Source organism: Kogia breviceps, chromosome 6 (assembly GCF_026419965.1).
Source record: "Kogia breviceps isolate mKogBre1 chromosome 6, mKogBre1 haplotype 1, whole genome shotgun sequence".
Taxonomy (NCBI): Eukaryota; Metazoa; Chordata; class Mammalia; order Artiodactyla; family Physeteridae; genus Kogia; species Kogia breviceps.
Window position 1 is genome coordinate 116,267,087 of NC_081315.1, and position 18,816 is coordinate 116,285,902.

An 18,816-nucleotide genomic window follows, 5' to 3' on the forward strand; every position below is an offset into this window, starting at 1 on the left:
GTCCCCTGCATTGGCAGGCAGATTGTTTTTTTTTAAAATTTAATTTTATTAATTTAATTTTATTTTATTTTATTATTATTATTTTTTGGTACGCGGGCCTCTCATTGCTGTGGCCTGTCCCGTTGCGGAGCACAGGCTCCGGACGCGCAGGCTCAGCGGCCATGGCTCACGGGCCTAGCCACTCCGCGGTATGTGGGATCTTCCCGGACCGGGGCACGAACCCATGTCCCCTGCATCGGCAAGCGGACTCTCAACCACTGCGCCACCAGGGAAGCCCTAAAATTTTTTAAATTCCTTTATTTTTGGCTGCGTTGGGTCTTTGTTGCTGCACGCGGGCTTTCTCTAGTTGCGGTGACCGGGGGCTACTCTTTGTTGCGGTGCACAGCCTTCTCGCTGCGGTGGCTTCTCTTGTTGCAGAGCATGGGCTTTAGGTGCGCAGGCTTCAGTAGTTGTGGCACGTGAGCTCAGTAGTTGTGGCTCATGGGCTCTAGAGTTCAGGCTCAGTAGTTGTGGCGCATGGGCTTAGTTGCTCCACAGCATGTGGGATCTTCCTGGACCAGGGCTTGAACCTGCGTCCCCTGCGTTGGCAGGCGGATTCTTAATCACTGTGCCACCACCAGGGAAGCCCTAGAGCTTTTCTTGACACAGATTTTATGTCGGTTTTGGAGGACTTGTTTTGTTATTATCTTTTTGTTTATGATTTTAGTTTTTACTTTTTGTAGACATGGGATGAAGTGGCCCCTTGTTTAGTACATTGAGGAAAGGTTATTGTCTGAATGTGTACGTCTGCCTTCTATTTCAATACATGAACAGTGAGCCTAGCTGAAGAAGTGGCTTCATGGCAGAATTCCTTTCTGCTGTGTTTACTCACAGGATGTAGCTCTAGCTTTTGACTTGAGCCCTGAATAGTGAGCTCTGGAATTTTAATACTGGGATTTATCAGAAAAGGATTCAGACTGTACTGGACATTCCTTAACTGTTCTTCCTGCCACCAGGCCTAATGTGTCTCATCCTTGAAGACTTGCAAAGACAGGAAGGCATTCTTATTCTTTTTAAGATAACTAAATTGTTTCTTAATAAATAAACTCCCTCTAAAAGAACAGTTCTCAAAAAAGGTAATGACTTCTTTCAGGGGATATTTGGAAATATGTGGGTGTGTTTTCAGTTATCACAGTGATGGAGGTGCTAATGGCTTTTTTGTTGCCATGAGGCCAGGATGCTAAATGTCTGAGCAGTCCTAGACAATGAAGCACTGAACTGCCCAAAGAGAACATGCTCCAAAAGTGGCTAGCCCTTTCCTTTATTCTCCCATTATACTCCTTATATAGAAAGAATCGTGGTAATAATGTAAGCAACGGTACTTTTGAGCCTTTCCTCATGCTGGCACCATACTTTATGCTTTACTTGTATGCTTACATAATTCTTAAAGAATGTTTAGTAAGAGGATGCTATTCTGTAGCTGATGAAGCTCAGGCTTAGAGAAGTTATGGCCTACATGCAATTAAAAAGTACCACTGTGCATTTCAAACCTACCAGTCTTTGTAACTGGAGAGTTCTTCCTGTACCACTTCTTTATACTGCCCCTCTGCATTGATCTCGTACCAGTCTGCCTCTCTGCATTTTCAATATGGATAAATGAAATACAGGCCAATCTTTAGGTGCCTTGAGGATTTTTGTTAATTAAAAAAGAAAAACTAAGAAACGAAATGCATAGGCACTGAGTGAATGGAGAGGTTGTTATAGAGACTTTAATTAATTAATTAATTAAAAAATAAATAATTTTTATTTTTGGTTGCACTGGGTCTTCGTTGCTGCGTGCAGGCTTACTCTAGTTGCTGCGAGCGGGGGCTACTCCTCACTGCAGTGCGTGGGCTTCTCATTGCGGTGGCTTCTCTTGTTGCGGAGCGTGGGCTTCAGTAGTTGTGGCATGTGGGCTCAGTAGTTCTGGCTCACGGGCTCTAGAGCGCAGGCTCAGTAGTGGTGCACAGCATAGTTGCTCCGTGGCATGTGGGATCTTCCTGGACCAGGGCTTGAACCCGTGTCCCCTGCATTGGCAGGCAGATTCTTAACCACGGTGCCACCAGGGAAGCCTCTAGAGAGAGACTTTAGATGGATGATGCATGTGTGGATTACCCTGTACCGTGAGCAGGGCAGTTTGTTCTGACCTGGAATTTCATATGCTGTGGAATTTCACTAATAACTTTGCATTAGCAAGTTTACTACTCTTTGATTTATACATGCATTTTCAGTACCCTCTAACCAAACAGTTTGTAGCTAACTTGAGAAAAAAAACTCTTCTGTGAGATTATGTTGAAATCAGATGTTATGAAACTTTAAAATATAATGCCTTAAACTGTAGCACTTTTAAAACATCTGTTTATGGCAAATCACTGAAAGGACTGTTAATGCTTCCTTGCACATGTTGATATTTTATGATTTTTTACTTTATGATTTATTTGAAGTGTAAAAATATTAGTACTTTGTTTTATAAGTTTGCCTAATACCTACTTTTTAGTCCTCATCATTAGCATGATTTTTGATGCTTATATTAAACTTTTAATTGTAACTGAAATAGTGTCATGTCTGGTTTGGGGGGTTTTGTTTTCTTTAAATTGCTAAACGAAATTCTCTTTTACCAGATGTCAAGTTAAGAAAAGGAAGAGGGAATAGACTTCCAAAAAGAGGGAGATGGCCACATGTAATGTAAGCATGATCTCTAGACAGGAGGATAATTCTTTTAAAATATCCTCTCAGAGCACAGTTACTCTCAGGATTGTAGCACAGCCCAGGCTTCTTATTTCCCATGTCAAAGTCCAGCATTATTTGAGAGAGGGATGAATCTACATAAGCCCACTGTGGCAAAATATCGAGTGCTTGTCTCTATTACACTCCTTAGCTCAGGAAGAAGAGTTTTCTAAAATACCCGAACCTATGGATTTTTCCTATAGATGAGCCCACTGCCGGCTTTTTCCACAGCCCAGTCTTCCTCCTGCAGGTCACAGTGCAGAGGTCACCTCCTGAGGGACGGCTTCCGCTAAAGCCCTATCTAAAGTGGCCTTTCCTGAGAACACCCTGCTATAGACTGAAAGTTTGTGTGCCCCAAGAATTCATTAATTGAAACCTGATCCCAGTGTGATTGTATTTGGAGGTGGGACCTTTGGGACGTGATTGTGTCATGAGAGTGGAGGCCTCATGCATGGGATTAGGATCCTTACAAGAGCCCAGAGAGCTCCCTGTCCCCCCCTGCCATATGAGACTGCAGTGCAAAGACAGCCATCCATGAACCAGGAAGCAGGCTCTCACCAGACACTGAATCTGCGGATGCCTTGATTCTGGACTTCTAGTCTCCAGACCTGTGAGAAGTAAACTTCTGTTATTTGTAAGATACTCAGTCTATGGTATTTTTGTTATAACAGCCTAAATGGACTAAAATATTCCCTGATTCATCACCCAGCTTATTTCCTTCAGAGCCCTCCCTCCTCACTATTTACAGTTACCCTGTTTATTTAAATCCTCAGTTTCCACCATTTTTTTAACCTCTGGCCAGAGGTGCCCTTTGTTGCACAAGTTTTCAATTTTGATGAAGTCCAATTTGTTTATTTTTTTTGTTGTTGCCTGTGTCTTTGGTGTCATATCCAAGAAATCATTGCCAAATCCAATGTCATGAAGGTTTTTGCCTGTTTTCTTCTAAGAGTTTTATAGTCTTAGCTTTTATGTGTAGGTCTCTGATCCATTTTGAATTAATTTTTGTATATGGTGTAAGGTAAGGGTCTAACTTTACTTCTATGCATATGGATAACTATTTTTCCAACACTATTTGTTGAAAAGACTGTCTTTTTCCCATTGAATGGTCTTGGTACTCTTGTCAAAAATTGTTTGACCATATATATGAGGATTTATTTCTGGGTGGATACTATCTTTTAAAGTAATGTATCACTAAACAGTTTTGTAGTAACACTGGGATATTCAGACGAATCAGTGAAACAAAATAGAGAGCATATCCTCTAGTGTATAAAAGTGGCATCACATTATGAAAGAACAGGAATAATGTATTTCAAAAAATGCTAGGACAGTTGGTTAATTACTTAGAAAACTAAAGTAACATCTTTTCTCCAATTAACTTATTTTTCCAAGTTAATCCCCAAAGGATGAATTTCCCAAAATAATCCAAGTTAATCCCCAAAGGTCTAAAAAGTAAAAAGAATACATCTGTATGTGTCTCTGAAATATTTGATATATTCTAAGCATGAAACAGTTATGGACATTTTGAAACATACAGAAGTTATCGGCAAATCTTGCCTCATCTGCATTATCCCACTTGCCTCTAGCCCCATTCTGCACTGATTTATTGTGAAGCAAATATTAGACATATCGCACGAACATATTCATAACATAGAATATGACTTGCAAGGATGGCTAATCTCTAGTCGTAGTTACATTTCAAAGAACTATTGACAAGGGGTACAAATCTATTGACAAAATAGCCTAAGAAAATATTTCAGAATGTCAAATCAAACAGACCAGAAGAACATGGTTAAGCTATTTTTCTCAAACATGTTTACAATTAAATTACTAATGGAACAACAACTGATAAGAATGCTACTGAATGACCTATATCTTATAGTTCCTTCTTAGTCAGGTTTACAACTCAAGAGTTTTCTTTCTTTAGGTTGTGCCTTATTTAAAGGAAAATTTTCCACAAGGAATCTACCAATTTGGCATTTCTAATTCTAAAACATGACACTAAAGAGGGAGATTACACCAGTGAAAACTCTTTTCTCCCATCATACTCTGCTCGGCAGCATTTGTCCTCAGTGTATTATTTTTTTCAATCTGAGCTTGTTTAGCAACCTTCTTCCCACCTGGTATGCAAAGGCATGTAGTGAATTGTCAGTTATTGTAGTTTTGAAAGATACCTTCCAAGGATATTTAAGTCCTTTATATGGTTTCCTTGTACACAAACTAATGTTCATGAAAAAGCTGGTGCCTAAAGATAAAAATTAAAACAAATTAACTAAAACCTCAGTAAAGCTGTTATTTTTAAAAAGGGAGGGAGAGAGACAGAGAGAGATGGCAACTAAATGCCATACTTGACTCTAGACTGGATTTAGTACTAGAAGGAAAAAAAAACTATAAAGGACATTATTAGGTCAATTAACTAAATTGGAATACAGGAGATCAGTTGGATAGAAATGTATCAATGTTAAATTTACTAAAGTTGATTACTATCGTTACGTCAGAGAATCACCCTATTCCTAGGAAATATGCATTGAAATATTATAAAGGACCGTGATGTGTGTAACTTATCTCAGATGGTTCAGAGATTACGCATAATGTATATAATATCTGTCTTATCTATTATAGATAAGTAGATCTAGGCAATTGATAAGATAAAGCAAATGTGATAAAATGTTAGCAATAGGTAAATATGGCTAAGAGATATATGGGTTCCTTTGTACTATTTTTACAGTTTTTCTATGTGCAATTCTAAATAAATTGAGAAAAATTACATATGATTGAGATCATGATTCTCATAAAAAGGTCCACCCTCATCTGGCCCCTGCCTACCTTTGCAGTCTCATCTTCATTCACCCAAAAGTACCCTGTGCTTTTGTTATCCTATGTTCATGTATTTCCAGACCACTCTCTAATCTCGGTTCCTTCACAGACTACATATACATTTTTCTCTCTGTCTGGAATGTCCTCAAAACATTTTCTCTGCCCGAAAACCTTCTAATCATCCTCACTACTCTGCTGTAATATATCCATCATGATGAAGTAGGTTAGGACACTGGTTATGAGCAACAACGTTGCACTCGGGTAGACTGGGGCTCAAGACCTGCCTCTATTCTTCCTGCCTATCACACCTCAGGCAAGTTATTTTCCTCTCTAAGCTTCCAGTTTTCCCATATGCAAAAAGAGAATAAAAATAGTGACATCAGACTGATGGGAGTGGATGAGAAGTTACGTATTACATGCTTGGCACAGAGCCTGGCAAATTAAGCATTCATTAAATGCTAGTCTTCCCCTAGCCTCCCCCGCCCCCCTCACTACCCACCTCCCACAGCCCCTTGCATTCCCTTCTGGAAAGCACAACATTTTGTTCCATATTTATTTCTCCCACTACTTTATGAGCCCTTGAACGGCAAAGACTAAATTCTAGTCACCCCTGATTTTTCCAGCATCTAGAGTGATGTTTCTGGCTCACATAGAGCAATGAAGAACTTGCTATTTCCAAAATCAGTGATTTTACTTTGAAAACTGAAACAAGGAATCACTATCAGCTTTCTTTAAATACCTGGCTCTGTAAGACATGGAGACAACCTAAATGTCCATTGACAGATGAATGGATAAAGAAGATGTGGTACCTATATACAGAGGAATACTACTCAGCCATAAAAAGAACGAAATAATGTCATTTGCAGCAACATGGATGCAACTAGAGATTATCATACTAAGTGAAGTAAGTCAGAAAGAGAAAGACAAATACCTATGATATCACTTATGTGTGGAATCTAAAATATGGCACAAATGAACCTATCTATGAAACAGAAACAGAACCAGGGACATAGAGAACAGACTGGTGGTTGCCAAGGGGGAGGGGGTTGGGGGAGGGATGGAGTGGGAGTTTGGGGTTAGCAGATGTGAGCTATTATATATCGAATGCATAAACAACAAGGTCCTACTGTATAGCCCAGAGAACTATATTTAATAATCTATGATAAACCATCATGGACAAGAATATTTTTAAAAAAGAATGTGTGTGTGTGTGTATATATATATGTATAACTGAATCACTTCACTGTATAGCAGTAATTAACACAACACTGTAAATCAACTATACTTCAATAAAAAAATAATAAATCAATACCTGGCTCTGAAAATGTCTGAGAATTACAGTTAGTCAAAATATATTTTAGCCTTCAACTAATTTATAAATACTAGGATCTTTATAAAAGATGATTTCTAATTTACGTTAAGAAATCAACTTGGTTCTTTGTGGCTAGGATTTAAGGTACTTGAGAAGGAGTAGAAGGAAATAGGTGAGTTTAAAGTGTTGTCACCAGGACTTAGAAGTTTGGTCTTTATCCTGGGAATAAAATGTTTAAAAGGAGAGTGCAGTGACCCAGTTTATAACTTGAGAAATCAGTCTGAGAAGAATGTGAAGTATGAACTGGGTCAAAGAGACATTAGTTACAGTAAGGCACTTCAGGAATAGGCTCAGTCTCTGCACAGGAGACAAGGGCTTGGATAAAATGCTGATAAATAGGGATAGAGATAAGAGGGAAATGACGGTGGAAGCCTGTATGCTCTTAAGGTGGCATCAATGACATCTGACCCACTGAATGGGGATATGGTGGTGAGGGGGAAGGAAAACGCCCTTGGTTGTGTGTCATCGTGAACTGACAATGAATGCAGGAGGAGGTGAAAGGTATTGTGGGAAGTGAGAAATAATAGGTTCAAATTTTGATAAGTTACATTTGAAGTAGCTGAGAGATTGCCAAATAGAGGTGATCAGTAGACAATTATAAATGAATGTTTGTGTTTGAGAAGCATGAGTCCACATGCTAGAAATCAGGAAGGAATAAAACACATGGTTCTATAAAGTCTTCAGGTGTAAATATTGGGACTCAACTGTGTGAAGCTTAACAGTTTTGGGGCTTATTGGTAGGAATGTCTAAATACATTAATCTGCTTAACCTTAATGATAACCTTAATAGGACAGTTAAAGCTCCAAATCTAGACATGTATGTTTACTGGAGACCACTCCCCAATCTTTTTTCCCCTCTAGCAACAGCAGCACATTCTAAAGAGTATGAAATTACGAAAGGAATGGGAGCCTTGAGGTCAGAATGGATTCAAATCTGAGCTTGGTCAGTTATTGGCTGAGTTACATTTAATAAATGACTTAATCGCTCAGAGCCTCAGTTTCTTCACCTTTAGAGGAAGATAGCAGTGGTAACCTTAGGGTTGCTATAAAGAGAGGCAAAACAGCATAGTGACCAAGAACATGAGCCCTGAAAACAGACTGTCCTGAGTTTGAATTCTGCCTGTGCTATTCATTAGCTGTGTGACCTTGGCTAAGTTTCTGAACTTCTCTGGGCCTGTTTCCTTACCTGTAAAAAAGGGGTACCCTTTCCTTTGCTGTTTTTGAGTTGGTCAGCGACCAGTGACTTGCTTCCCAGTGCACCACTCCTTCTGCAGAGAGAAACGAAGCACTTCCCCAAGAACAGGGTGAAGGTGCAAGTCGGGGACCACAGAAATTGTTAGTGGGTGCCTGAAAGTTCAAGGCCACACTTGGGAAAAGACTTGCAGTTCTGGCAAAAGAAGAATGATTCTATTGTAACTGTCATCTGATCAGGACTGGGCAGGAATAAGGCCAGGGTGGCCTTCCTGGTTCATAAGAGTGTAAATGAGGGTTAGACTCTCAGTATGAAACAGCTGGAAAGGTACCTGTCCAGCCCTTTTCTTTTTTTTAAAACATCTTTATTGGAGTGTAATTGCTTTACAATGGTGTGTTAGTTTCTGCTGTATCACAAAGTGAATCAGCTATACATATATCCCCATATGTCCTCCCTCTTGCGTCTCCCTCCCACCCTCCCTATCCCACCCCTCTAGGTGGACACAAAGCAGGGAGCTGATCTCCCTGTGCTATGCGGCTGCTTGCCACTAGCTGTCTGTTTTACGTTTGGTAGCATATATATGTCCATGCCGCTCTCTCACTTCGTCCCAGCTTCGCCTTCCCAGCCCTTTCTATTGAAAGACAAGGACCCTGCAGCCCAGGGAGGTTGTCTGGGACAGGACTCCTGACTCACTTCAGTGATCCTTTCTTCACATCACACCTTTACATAATACAGATGGCCTCAGATCTGAGAACTGCTAAAACATACTGCAGTGGTTATTCTTTCTGTTCTGAGGAAAACAAATCAGAGATCTGAAAACATACCAAATACTCAGGCATTATGTTTTACATTTACACACATTAAAAAAATACATATTGTGACGACACTATAATCAGAATATGTTTGGCCTTGCATTAAACACAACTTTTAAATGAGAATGAAAAGTTAAAATCCACCAAAAGAATCATCTGTGCATCTTCCTAATCTACTATCCTAGCTTCATCTCTAACAATACCTAATTCCTCACTCTTTTCCTGTGGCAATATTTTTTTACGTTTCTACCTTTGCATGTGCTGCTTTCTGTGCCTAGAAGCCTCTTTTCTTCATAACTTGACACATTTGTTCAAGTTACTAGGTTCTCCGTGTAATCTTCCTATTCCAATTCTAGTCCTATTGGTTTTTGCATTTGGTACATTCTAGCACTTAATGGACTTTAATTATTTGGATGTGACAGTGTCTTCAGCCAGTAACGATCTCCTTAAAAACGTCCCAAGCTTTAAGGAGTGCTCAACACCAGCACTTCTCCCACACTTACAGAATTAGAAATAAAAATGAGATCTAAGCAAAGCAACGGTGAACACGGGATTCACTATGTAAGTTACTTGCAATAGGAGGAGGCGGACTTTGGATGGTGAGTTTGTGGGTCCTTATTACATATTTAAAAATAAATAAAAATTCTATATTACTAAGTTACAGTAACTAGAAGTTATTTACACGAAGGAGAAGATTGGCCTTTCTATTATTACCGGTTACTCCACAAAGGTTCCTCTTTGACTTTAAACTGTCCACATGTTCCCTGCATTAATAAACATGTAAAGTCGAAATGGGCAATTAAAGGTTAAATCTTTCTTTCCCTTAGTGGGCCTGATTTTTGCATTAGAACTCATGGGTCACTGACATTTGCTTTGGGTGTGAGCAGTTTGTTTCCTTCCGTTTTTACCAGGAACAATATGCACCGGCTTAAAATAATCCCTAGACTTGGTTTTTGGTGACACAAACAGAAGGTGCTCATTTTGGGCTCCCTCATCACCACAGCCAAATAACACGTATTTATTCGGCGCCGAGTTATGTACAAGGATCAAAGGCGAGGAGTTAACAAGGCAACACTACGGACTTCGCCTTACAAGGGGCCCGTGGCTTTTGCGAGGAAAGGCTTGCACTGGGTCCGGTACCGGAGCGCTAACCACTCAAGAGCACACGACCAGCTGCATTGAGCCTAGGTAGACCTGCTCTGCAGAGGAGCGCTGCGGCCCGCCCCAGTCCACGTGGGCTTGGACGCCGCGCTCGGACGTTCGAACGCTGTCCCTTCGGCCTCCACCAATGGGGAAAGCGGGCCTCGAGGCTCCGCCCCCGCCGTCGAACACGTCACGGCGTCGCCCAGGGCGCGCGGGTGGCGGGACTCCTGGGCTTCCGCCCCCAGAGTTCTGCTCGCTGGTCGGTGTCGCGTGCGGGTGTCTTCTCCGCCGGGTCTTGTCGCTGTCGCCGCCTTCTCCATCTGCACCATGGCTTTCGTAACCAGGCAGTTCGTGCGCTCCGTGTCCTCCTCGTCCGCCGCCGCGGCCTCAGCGAAGAAAATCCTCGTCAAGCACGTGACGGTCATCGGCGGCGGGCTGATGGGCGCCGGCGTCGCCCAGGTGGGCAGCCCTCGGGCACCGCTCCCCGCTCACTTTGCTCCCCCCCCCCCGACAGGAAAGCGCTGGCGGGCCGCGACCCGGCGGGAGTTGTCCGGCCAGCGTTCACGCGAGCCCCAGGGAATTTCCACCCCGACCCTCCCCCGTGTATTTGAAATGTCTGGGCCTGTTAGTCTGCAGTCGCCCAAAGATCTAGTGTTCTTGGGCCGAGCCTCAGTTTCCGGAGGTTGGTTTCTAGAGACCCGCACTGCGATCAGTTTTAATTTTATTAGTTTTTTATAGTTCTGCAGCCGTTGTCAGAGCAGTTTTCTGCTCTCTGAATGGTCTTTTCTCCTCTCCCAGTGTTTGCTTGCTGAGTTACAAAGAATAATAGTGGTCAGCACTTTTGTAGCATTTGGTAACCTTACCTAATCGGCGTTTGTGAGGCCCTGGGACTCCACCAAGTGCTGCGCAAGAAGTCTTTGACCTAGTGCCCTCTGGCGCTGGGTAGAGTGGGAGGGGGAGGCAGAGCGGTTGAGGGCTCTGAAGGAGTCGCTAATTTCAGTGTGCATCTTCAGGACTCTGCCCGGTTCCAACTAAGCTGTGATCAGTTGTGCAGCTCTTACCTAGGTACTGTGATCCTTGTGTTTTTACTGATTGAGTTTTAGCGGTTATATTCCAGCTCGTATTGGGGAACCGTGATTTTCATAGCCTAGCTGATTATATGCTTAGCACGTCGGCCCTTTGTTACTTGTACTGTTGGGCGGGGGAGGCATTTATCTCATTTTTCTTAGGGGAGAACTCAAGTTCAGTTGCTATGATTATGAAGGAGTTTAATTTTTGTAGTGTCTGTTTCCAGCCAAGTCCATGCTTTTATGCTTGCTTTGTAGAAAAATCTTTTCTTCTTATTATATATCTTAATACTTCCCAGACTGCAAGTTTTTTGCAACATATTAATTTGATTGCATTTTCTTCTAAAGTCTGTATTTCATTAATGTTTTATCCTTCTGATTCCCATTTCTTCTCAGATCATGTTTTTGGACATATATTGCCCTTTTTATTGTGTACACGCCCTGGCTGCTGGGTTATGGTGTCCCCATAATCTTTATTATACGTGAGATGGGAGGAGTAGGTCCCTTTAACATGAAAGTTTATTATACTACTTGATACTTAAAAGAAAGTTTAGGTTGAGTGCATGTGTATCTCCCTGCTCCACCCAAATCTCCTTATGCTGTGAGAGTGAGATTTGTTGTGGGCAGGTATAAAATAATGTATTTGTTTAAAAACATCTAAACAACATCTTAGTGACAAGATATTAGGGCCTTAAGCCCCCAATAACAATATAGGAAATGGGTCCAGAAACTATTGTTGATGGTCCCTTGAAGACATCCGTGGAAGAGGATTAGAAACTAAGTGGAAAGCATCACTTCAGCTTTTGTACAAATTCAGGTTGCTCAGTTCTTGGACTACTGTATGCACTACTGGCCAAAAAAGTGTTATGTTGCACAAAAAGGCACACATGTAACACCTAAAATTACGGGTATGGTGTTGGAGCTTTCATCTGAGAAAGGAGAGAGGAGCTTGACAGTGTTGGGCATTCAGACTTGTGGATCAAATCCTTGAGTAGTTGGACCGGGGCGGCTTGCCTTTTGAAACCTAAGGGGTAAAAAAGAAAGCTATTTACCCCACACATTGGAGATATAATGGAATTGTCATTCAAGAAGTTGATAAGGACCAAAGATTTAAATAGTGGATGATCCCAGGGAGCAGTAGTTCTGTCCTTACATAACAAGGTTTAAAAGAGCCTCAGCCACTGTAGGTGACAGCTTTAATCCTGTGGAGGGGAACCGCACTTTCCTGCATTATATCTCTGTGTGCCACTTTCAGCCAGTTGGTTGGTTTCGGCCGTTTAGCTGATCCATTTTTTTTTTTTTTTTTTTTTTTGCGGTACGCGGGCCTCTCACTGCTGTGGCCTCTCCCGTTGCGTAGCACAGGCTCCGGACGTACAGGCTCAGCGGCCATGGCTCACGGGCCCAGCCGCTCCGCGGCACGTGGGATCCTCCAGGACCGGGGCACGAACCCACGTCCCCTGCATTGGCAGGCGGACTCCCAACCACTGCGCCACCAGGGAAGCCCAAGCTGATCCATTTTTGCACTCTATCCTGCAGCATGCTGTTCGAGGCAGTATTGCCTCATTCTTCATGCTGCTTGACCTACAGCTTTTGTCACAGGGTAAATCATTTGCTTATTTAGTGCCACAGCTATTAGTTGGTGTGGTTTGACTGTAGATTGGATCCAGTTCACTGTGGGGAATTGGGATGGTCTATGCTGGATCTGTGCTAACATGGAAAAGTTACTTCTGTGCCTTACTAATCTCTGAGGTAGGACTAGCCTTCTAGGAGTATGGAGAGGATCGAATAAAGTAGCACACGTCAAGCACTTAGCACAGTGGCATCTAGTAAGAGCTCACAGAATGTTAGCTGCCTTCAGGGTTATTACCATCATGGTGTTATCCTTGTCCTTTTGTCATTGTCCCCTCATGCCACGCCCATCTCTGATCCTTGCTGCTATGGTAGGCCTGTAATGTTAAGATGGAGAGCACTGGTTGTGATTCTGTTCCATCTTGCTTAATCTTGAAGGCAAATGCCAGTTGTTGACTGCAGTTTGTTCAGGGACCTCTGAAAAGAGGGAAGGCACTTTTTATCCTCCTCAGTAAAGCCTTAAAAACACAAGCACAAACTAACGTATAAGTTTATGCTACTAATTCACACTTAGCTTCACTCTCCAGAACTGTTTCTGAAGTAGTTTTTTTTTTTTTTTTTTCGGTATGCGGGCCTCTCACTGCTGTGGCCTCTCCCGTTGCGGAGCACAGGCTCCGGACGCGCAGGCCCAGCAGCCATGGCTCAAGGGCTCAGTTGCTCCGCGTCATGTGGGATCCTCCCGGACCAGGGCACGAACCCGTGTCTCCTGCATCGGCAGGCGGACTCTCAACCACTGCGCCACCAGGGAAGCCCTGAAGTAGTTTTTTTTTTAATTAAAAAAAAAAAATTTTGGTGGCACCAGGTCTTAGTTGTGGCAGGCGGGCTCCTTAGTTATGGCTCGCGGGCTCCTTAGTTGTGGTACATGTGCTCCTGAGTTGCAGCCAGCAGGTTCCTTAGTTGCGGCTCACAGGCTCCTTAGTTGTGGCATGCATGTGGGATCTAGTTCCCTGACCAGGGATCAAACCCATGTCCCCTGCATTGGAAGGCGGATTCTTAACCATTGCACCACCAGGCAAGTCCCATGAAGTAGTTTTAATTTTAATCAAGGTGTAGTTCTGTTTACATTTTTAATTTTTTAAAACAATTTATCATTTTTGCCATATGTTCCAGTTCATGCTGAGTAGGATAAAAAATAATGAGTAGATTTTGTGGTAGCCTGACACATTTCTCAAGCGATTAAGCAATTTAAGACGAGTGAGGTCTGTGTTTAATTATACGTAGTTGATCAGAGCACAGGCCATTTGTGTATTTGTATTCTCTAAGAGTATCTACTTTGCCTGTCATTACTTTTGCTTGTTTTAAATTAAAAAACAAAAACAAAAACTGTGGGTTAATATTTAAGTAAGGTTAACTTGTTTTGTGTGTTTGCCCATTATTCTGACTTGGGTCTGGTTGCCAGTTTATCTTCATCTGGATACTTAGGCCAGCAAAAAAAGCTTCCAGCAGTAATTGACCCTTGAGTGGGGGACAGGTTGGTTTTTGCTTTGTAAAGAAGGGGAAAAAAGGAAGAAAGTTATTAGCTGTGCATCTCTTCAATTTATAGAATTAGTCAAAGCTTTGCTTCTTGCATTGCCTTTTTTCACATGAGGAGCCCAGAGAGCTTATAGCTTTTGTTAATTTACTAGTGAGAAGCCAGTGGGCTTTCTAGGAATGGCATTTTAGGGGCTGGATTTCTTGGCTCTCTGGTACAAACTTCCTTGTAGTACACTACACTTCTTTGAGGAAGTGAGAGTTTGCATCTTGAAGGAGGTTGGAGCTGAGTTCACACTCAAAGCTTTTTTATTTGTTCCTCTTAAAGAGCAAAAGTGCACATTTTTTCTGGGGAGAGCTCCTTAGGCTATTAAAACAAGGGGAGGGGTATTCTAAACTACAAGTACACGTTTCCCTTACATTTGTAGTACTCTGCGATGCTTGATGAGGACTCAGGTGGATTGGGAAGTCTTCTTCCCAGCCTCTGCATTTGTTTGCCCATCTCCTTTTTCCTGCCCCCAACTCTGAACTCTCTGATGCTGAGTAGAAGAATGATCAGAGTTGCTCTGTGTTGTATAGCTTTATTCTTTTCTCTCGCTACAGTGAGTATGCCTCTGTGGAAGCTTGTTTGAGAACAGTGCAGTGGCCTAGGAGAAGTTTTAGGAGCACAGGAGGCTGGCACAGTCACCTGGCTGTAAGCTCTCATTTTGACTCAAAGTTCTTTATGGAGGGAATAGTTGTGTTTTGTTTTGTTTTGTTTCTTTTATTTTTGGCTGCGTTGGGTCTTCATTGCTGCACGCAGGCTTTCTCTAGTTGCGGCGAGCGGGGGCTTCTCTTGTTGACGAACACAGGCTCTAAGCATGTGGGCTTAGTAGTTGTGGCTTGCGGGCTCTAGAGCTCAGGCTCAGTAGTTATGGTGCACGGGCTTAGCTGCTCCACAGAATGTGGCATCTTCACGGACCAGGGCTTGAACCCGTGTCCCCTGCATTGGCAGGCGGATTCTTAACCACTGCGCCACCAGGGAAGCCCCATGGAGGGAATAGTTTTATTCCCAGATGTTAACTTGGTCCTCAAGGGTATGGAGTGTGTGTTTGTCATGAAATTCTTCCCTCATTTACTGTGTTGTTGGTCATTTCTTTATTGGGCTGTTCTCTGAGATCCATGATGTACTGGGACAGTAAAATCAGCTTCTATCAGCATATTAGTCTTTGGACTTGGGGTGTGGCTGGAGATACTGTAGAAGAGGTAGGGCTGACAGGCAGAAAAATGAATGCCGTAGAATATGTTTGGATATTGTAGAGCAGAAATGGTACCTCAGTCAGGTTTTGGGTTTTCTCTGCCGTGTCCTGGATCCACCTCGCTGTTATTTGCCCCCTTCTTGAGTTTCTCATTTCCTTTCCTCCTCCTCTCTTCTCCCCATATCTGCCTTAGGCACATACCTCACTGCCTAGCTCTCCTGGGACCACAGGAAGATAATGCTGCTGCTTTCTGTTCTATTTCTCCCTCTAGGTTATGCTGACTGTGTGATAGTTTCCGCTCAGTGGTGGTCTAATGCCTGGAAGTGAGCAGGCTGTAAGGTGCCTGCTGGAGTTTGGATCCCAGCCCTTCCTCTCTTGGCTATGGGAATCTTGGGCGCGTCTCTTAACCCCTCTCTGCTTCTTCCCTTATCTGCGAATAATGATACTTGTCTCAGTGTTCTGAGAGTTCTATGAGCTAAGTGCTTAGACTGTACTAGTGTTTTCAGTGGTAACTATTCAGTAAATGTTAGCCGCCTTTATGTAGATCCGTCAGCTGTAATCTGGTGATGACTTCTCTTATTTTAGATTCTCTTAACTGTCTTTGAAGATATGATAGGGAGCTATGGAGAGTTCAAACAGTTCTAAAGATTTTAAGACTAATTGTGTGGGCTGTTGAGAGAGATAATCTTAGTGCTTTGTTCACTTGTATTTGGGTATTACAGTAAGTTCATAGTCATAAAGCATTTGCAACAGAGCCTGGCACTTAAAAAACACTCTACAGATGTGACACTTTTTTCTGTTCCAGGCACTTTAATGTCTCTGTCATTTCATGTGACCATTATGATATTCCTCTCTGCAGAGATAGCACTTGGGGTCAAGGGTCAGAGGCAGAGCAGGGGCTGGAACTCAGGTCTCTCAACTACTCTTCTGCTTGCTGGAGATCCCTATGGCTGCAGTGACCACAGTGCTACCTGCACCTTTGGCCTCTGCTGTCTTGTGGGGAGAAGTGAGGCTTCCACGGGCAAGGGGATGTTTTTGTGGGTATCTGGGATCAGCCATTACCAGCTGGACCTCTCTTCAGCTCTAGATTCAAAGTTGGAGTCGCCTGCTGGTCATCTCCATCCTCTGCTACTCTCTTTCTGCCCATAATAGACTCAGATTCACCTGGCAAGACTTCTTTGTTCTCTCCAGCTTTCCCAGTTTCCTCCCTCTGTGATTGCCATTGTTGATCTTCTAGCAGATCAACAGCAGAAGGCTCTGAGGCTCTCCTCCGAGGAGAGCTCTTTCCCCTGTCCCTTCCTTTGTAATTCCTAGACCAGGCATTGATACCGGAATTGTTGAGGAAACATCTTAATTGGTTGCTTTCAGCAGAATCTACTAGGAAAGAAACACTTATCCTAATAACCATTGCCATAGTAATCTTCCGAGCGAGCAGTTTGGAACTGCAGCTCTCTCCTCTACTCAGAAAGTGTGCATCCTGGCAGCATCTTTCAGAGATTCTTAAATGTAACTAAGAGTTGGTTGATGCCACTGACATGTCCAGTTATCCCATCTCGTTTCCAGAATTTGTGGGAGATGGGAGAGGAGGGTCCAGGGAGAGAATTTATTTTCTCTACATTACCAAACTTGGATGCTTACTGAATTAAAAAAAAAAAAAAATGTGTATTTAACAGGCTCACTTAAAAATCGAGGCCCATTTCCTTGGCTTTTTAGAAATGCTATTTAAAATATAAAAATCTGAGTTAAGAAAAGAGGCCAGCCAATGAACTTAACTGTTTTAAGTACAAACCAGCTATCTGTGGTGGTGGTCGAAAGCCTCAATGGAATGCCTTTTTCTGATTGTTGAAGTTTGTGAAGACAGCTTGTGTCGATGGCAGAGTTCACGGCATTGCACAACCAGAGACAGTCATAAACCCCGACTTGCCAGCTCTGAGAGATGCAAGTGATTTATGACTTTTTTCCTCCCTGGATCAAATTACGAGAACCCAAGGGCAGGCCTAGATGCAAGGGCACAGCAGCCTCATGGGCAGCAGCGACTCCGTGTACTTATTCTGGGCCAGACACTTACTCTGGGGATCGAGAAGTCAGAATTTGCCTTTGGCAGATGGTACATACAACTTTGCTGTTTTTCAGAGAGAATGTAATGTTGATGAAATGCAGCCCTCCTGTAGTGTAGGGGCACATGGAACATCTCACTGGACCAGTTGATGTAATTCTCACAAATTCTGCACTCAAATGATACTTCAGGGAAGGGGCTTCAAATCTGGTGGTATGTTTGCAGAAATAGAGAAATCCAGCAAGCTTCTGCTTGGCACGTTTCCTTGGCCCTGTGGCTGGAGTACTCAGGGGCCTTGACAAGTGTGCTGTTCACTGGACCTATTTTTATAGCTCTGAGCACCCTTGTCCAAAAATATTTCTCTCTGGCTAAGCCTGCTTTCCACCAAGGCTAGAGAAGTCATAGAGCTGAGGACATAGCCTTCAAATAAATTTTTTTCCATTGCAGACTGCTTGTCCTCAAGGTCTTCCAGTGTAGGTCACTATCACATAAAACAGGAGCTCTCTGGGGGTTGATTCAGATTATTGGCACTCAGATTAAAGTGCCAGGGAGAGTCCTCCTTATTTATTGAAAAAATAACATGTCTATGGGAGGAGGGAAAAAGACCTCTTTATTTTTGTGATCCACTCTTCCACTACCATCTCCTCAGAAAGCTGGGGATAATTTATCACTGAATAATTTGAGAAGAATGAGTGTGATTGATTTCCTTGCATCCAAGACACATGAAATTCTTTTCTAAGTGAGAGAAAATTCAATAACGTAATTTAAAAAATCAACTCAGGTGTGAATCATCAGTATCACTCTTATCAACAAACAATGCTGATAAGCTGGTACAAACCACCCCTAAACTTTAGACTTAAGTTTACAAAGCAACACTATAAATCAGTAGGTTTCATGCCTTGACCGGGGGTCATTGTGATGCAGGAACTTTAGCAAAGCAACTCAGGCTAATTCTAGACCTGCTGGAATTAACCGTCACAGCACTGTTGCTGTGAAGAGTCATGGTCCTGTCTTTTGACATACATGTGTGCACATATCTCTTGGGTGAAATTGCAATTTCAATTTCAGTTACAATCTTGCTGGATTACGAGATATGGATATGTTCGACTTCAGTAGATAATGCCAAACATTTTTCCAAAGTGGTTGTACCGCTTTACAGTTCTGCCTTCAGGGTATGAAGATTCTCTTTGCTCTATATCGTTGTTCCTTTAAAGTTTAGTCATTGTGGTGGGTGTAGTGACATTTCATTGTATTTTTATTAGAATTTCCCTGCTTACA

General features: G+C 42.6%; 1 protein-coding gene across 1 annotated transcript in view; it reads left to right on the plus strand.

Moving 5' to 3' along the window:
* The first annotated feature begins 9,877 nt into the window (after positions 1-9,877).
* The window catches only part of HADH (hydroxyacyl-CoA dehydrogenase), a 50,827-nt gene continuing 41,888 nt past the window's right edge, over positions 9,878-18,816 (plus strand). The window contains exon 1 of the mRNA XM_059067685.2: positions 9,878-10,537. Coding sequence (XP_058923668.1) covers positions 10,406-10,537 — 132 coding nt within the window. The 5' untranslated portion in view covers positions 9,878-10,405. The remainder of the gene's footprint in view (positions 10,538-18,816) is intronic.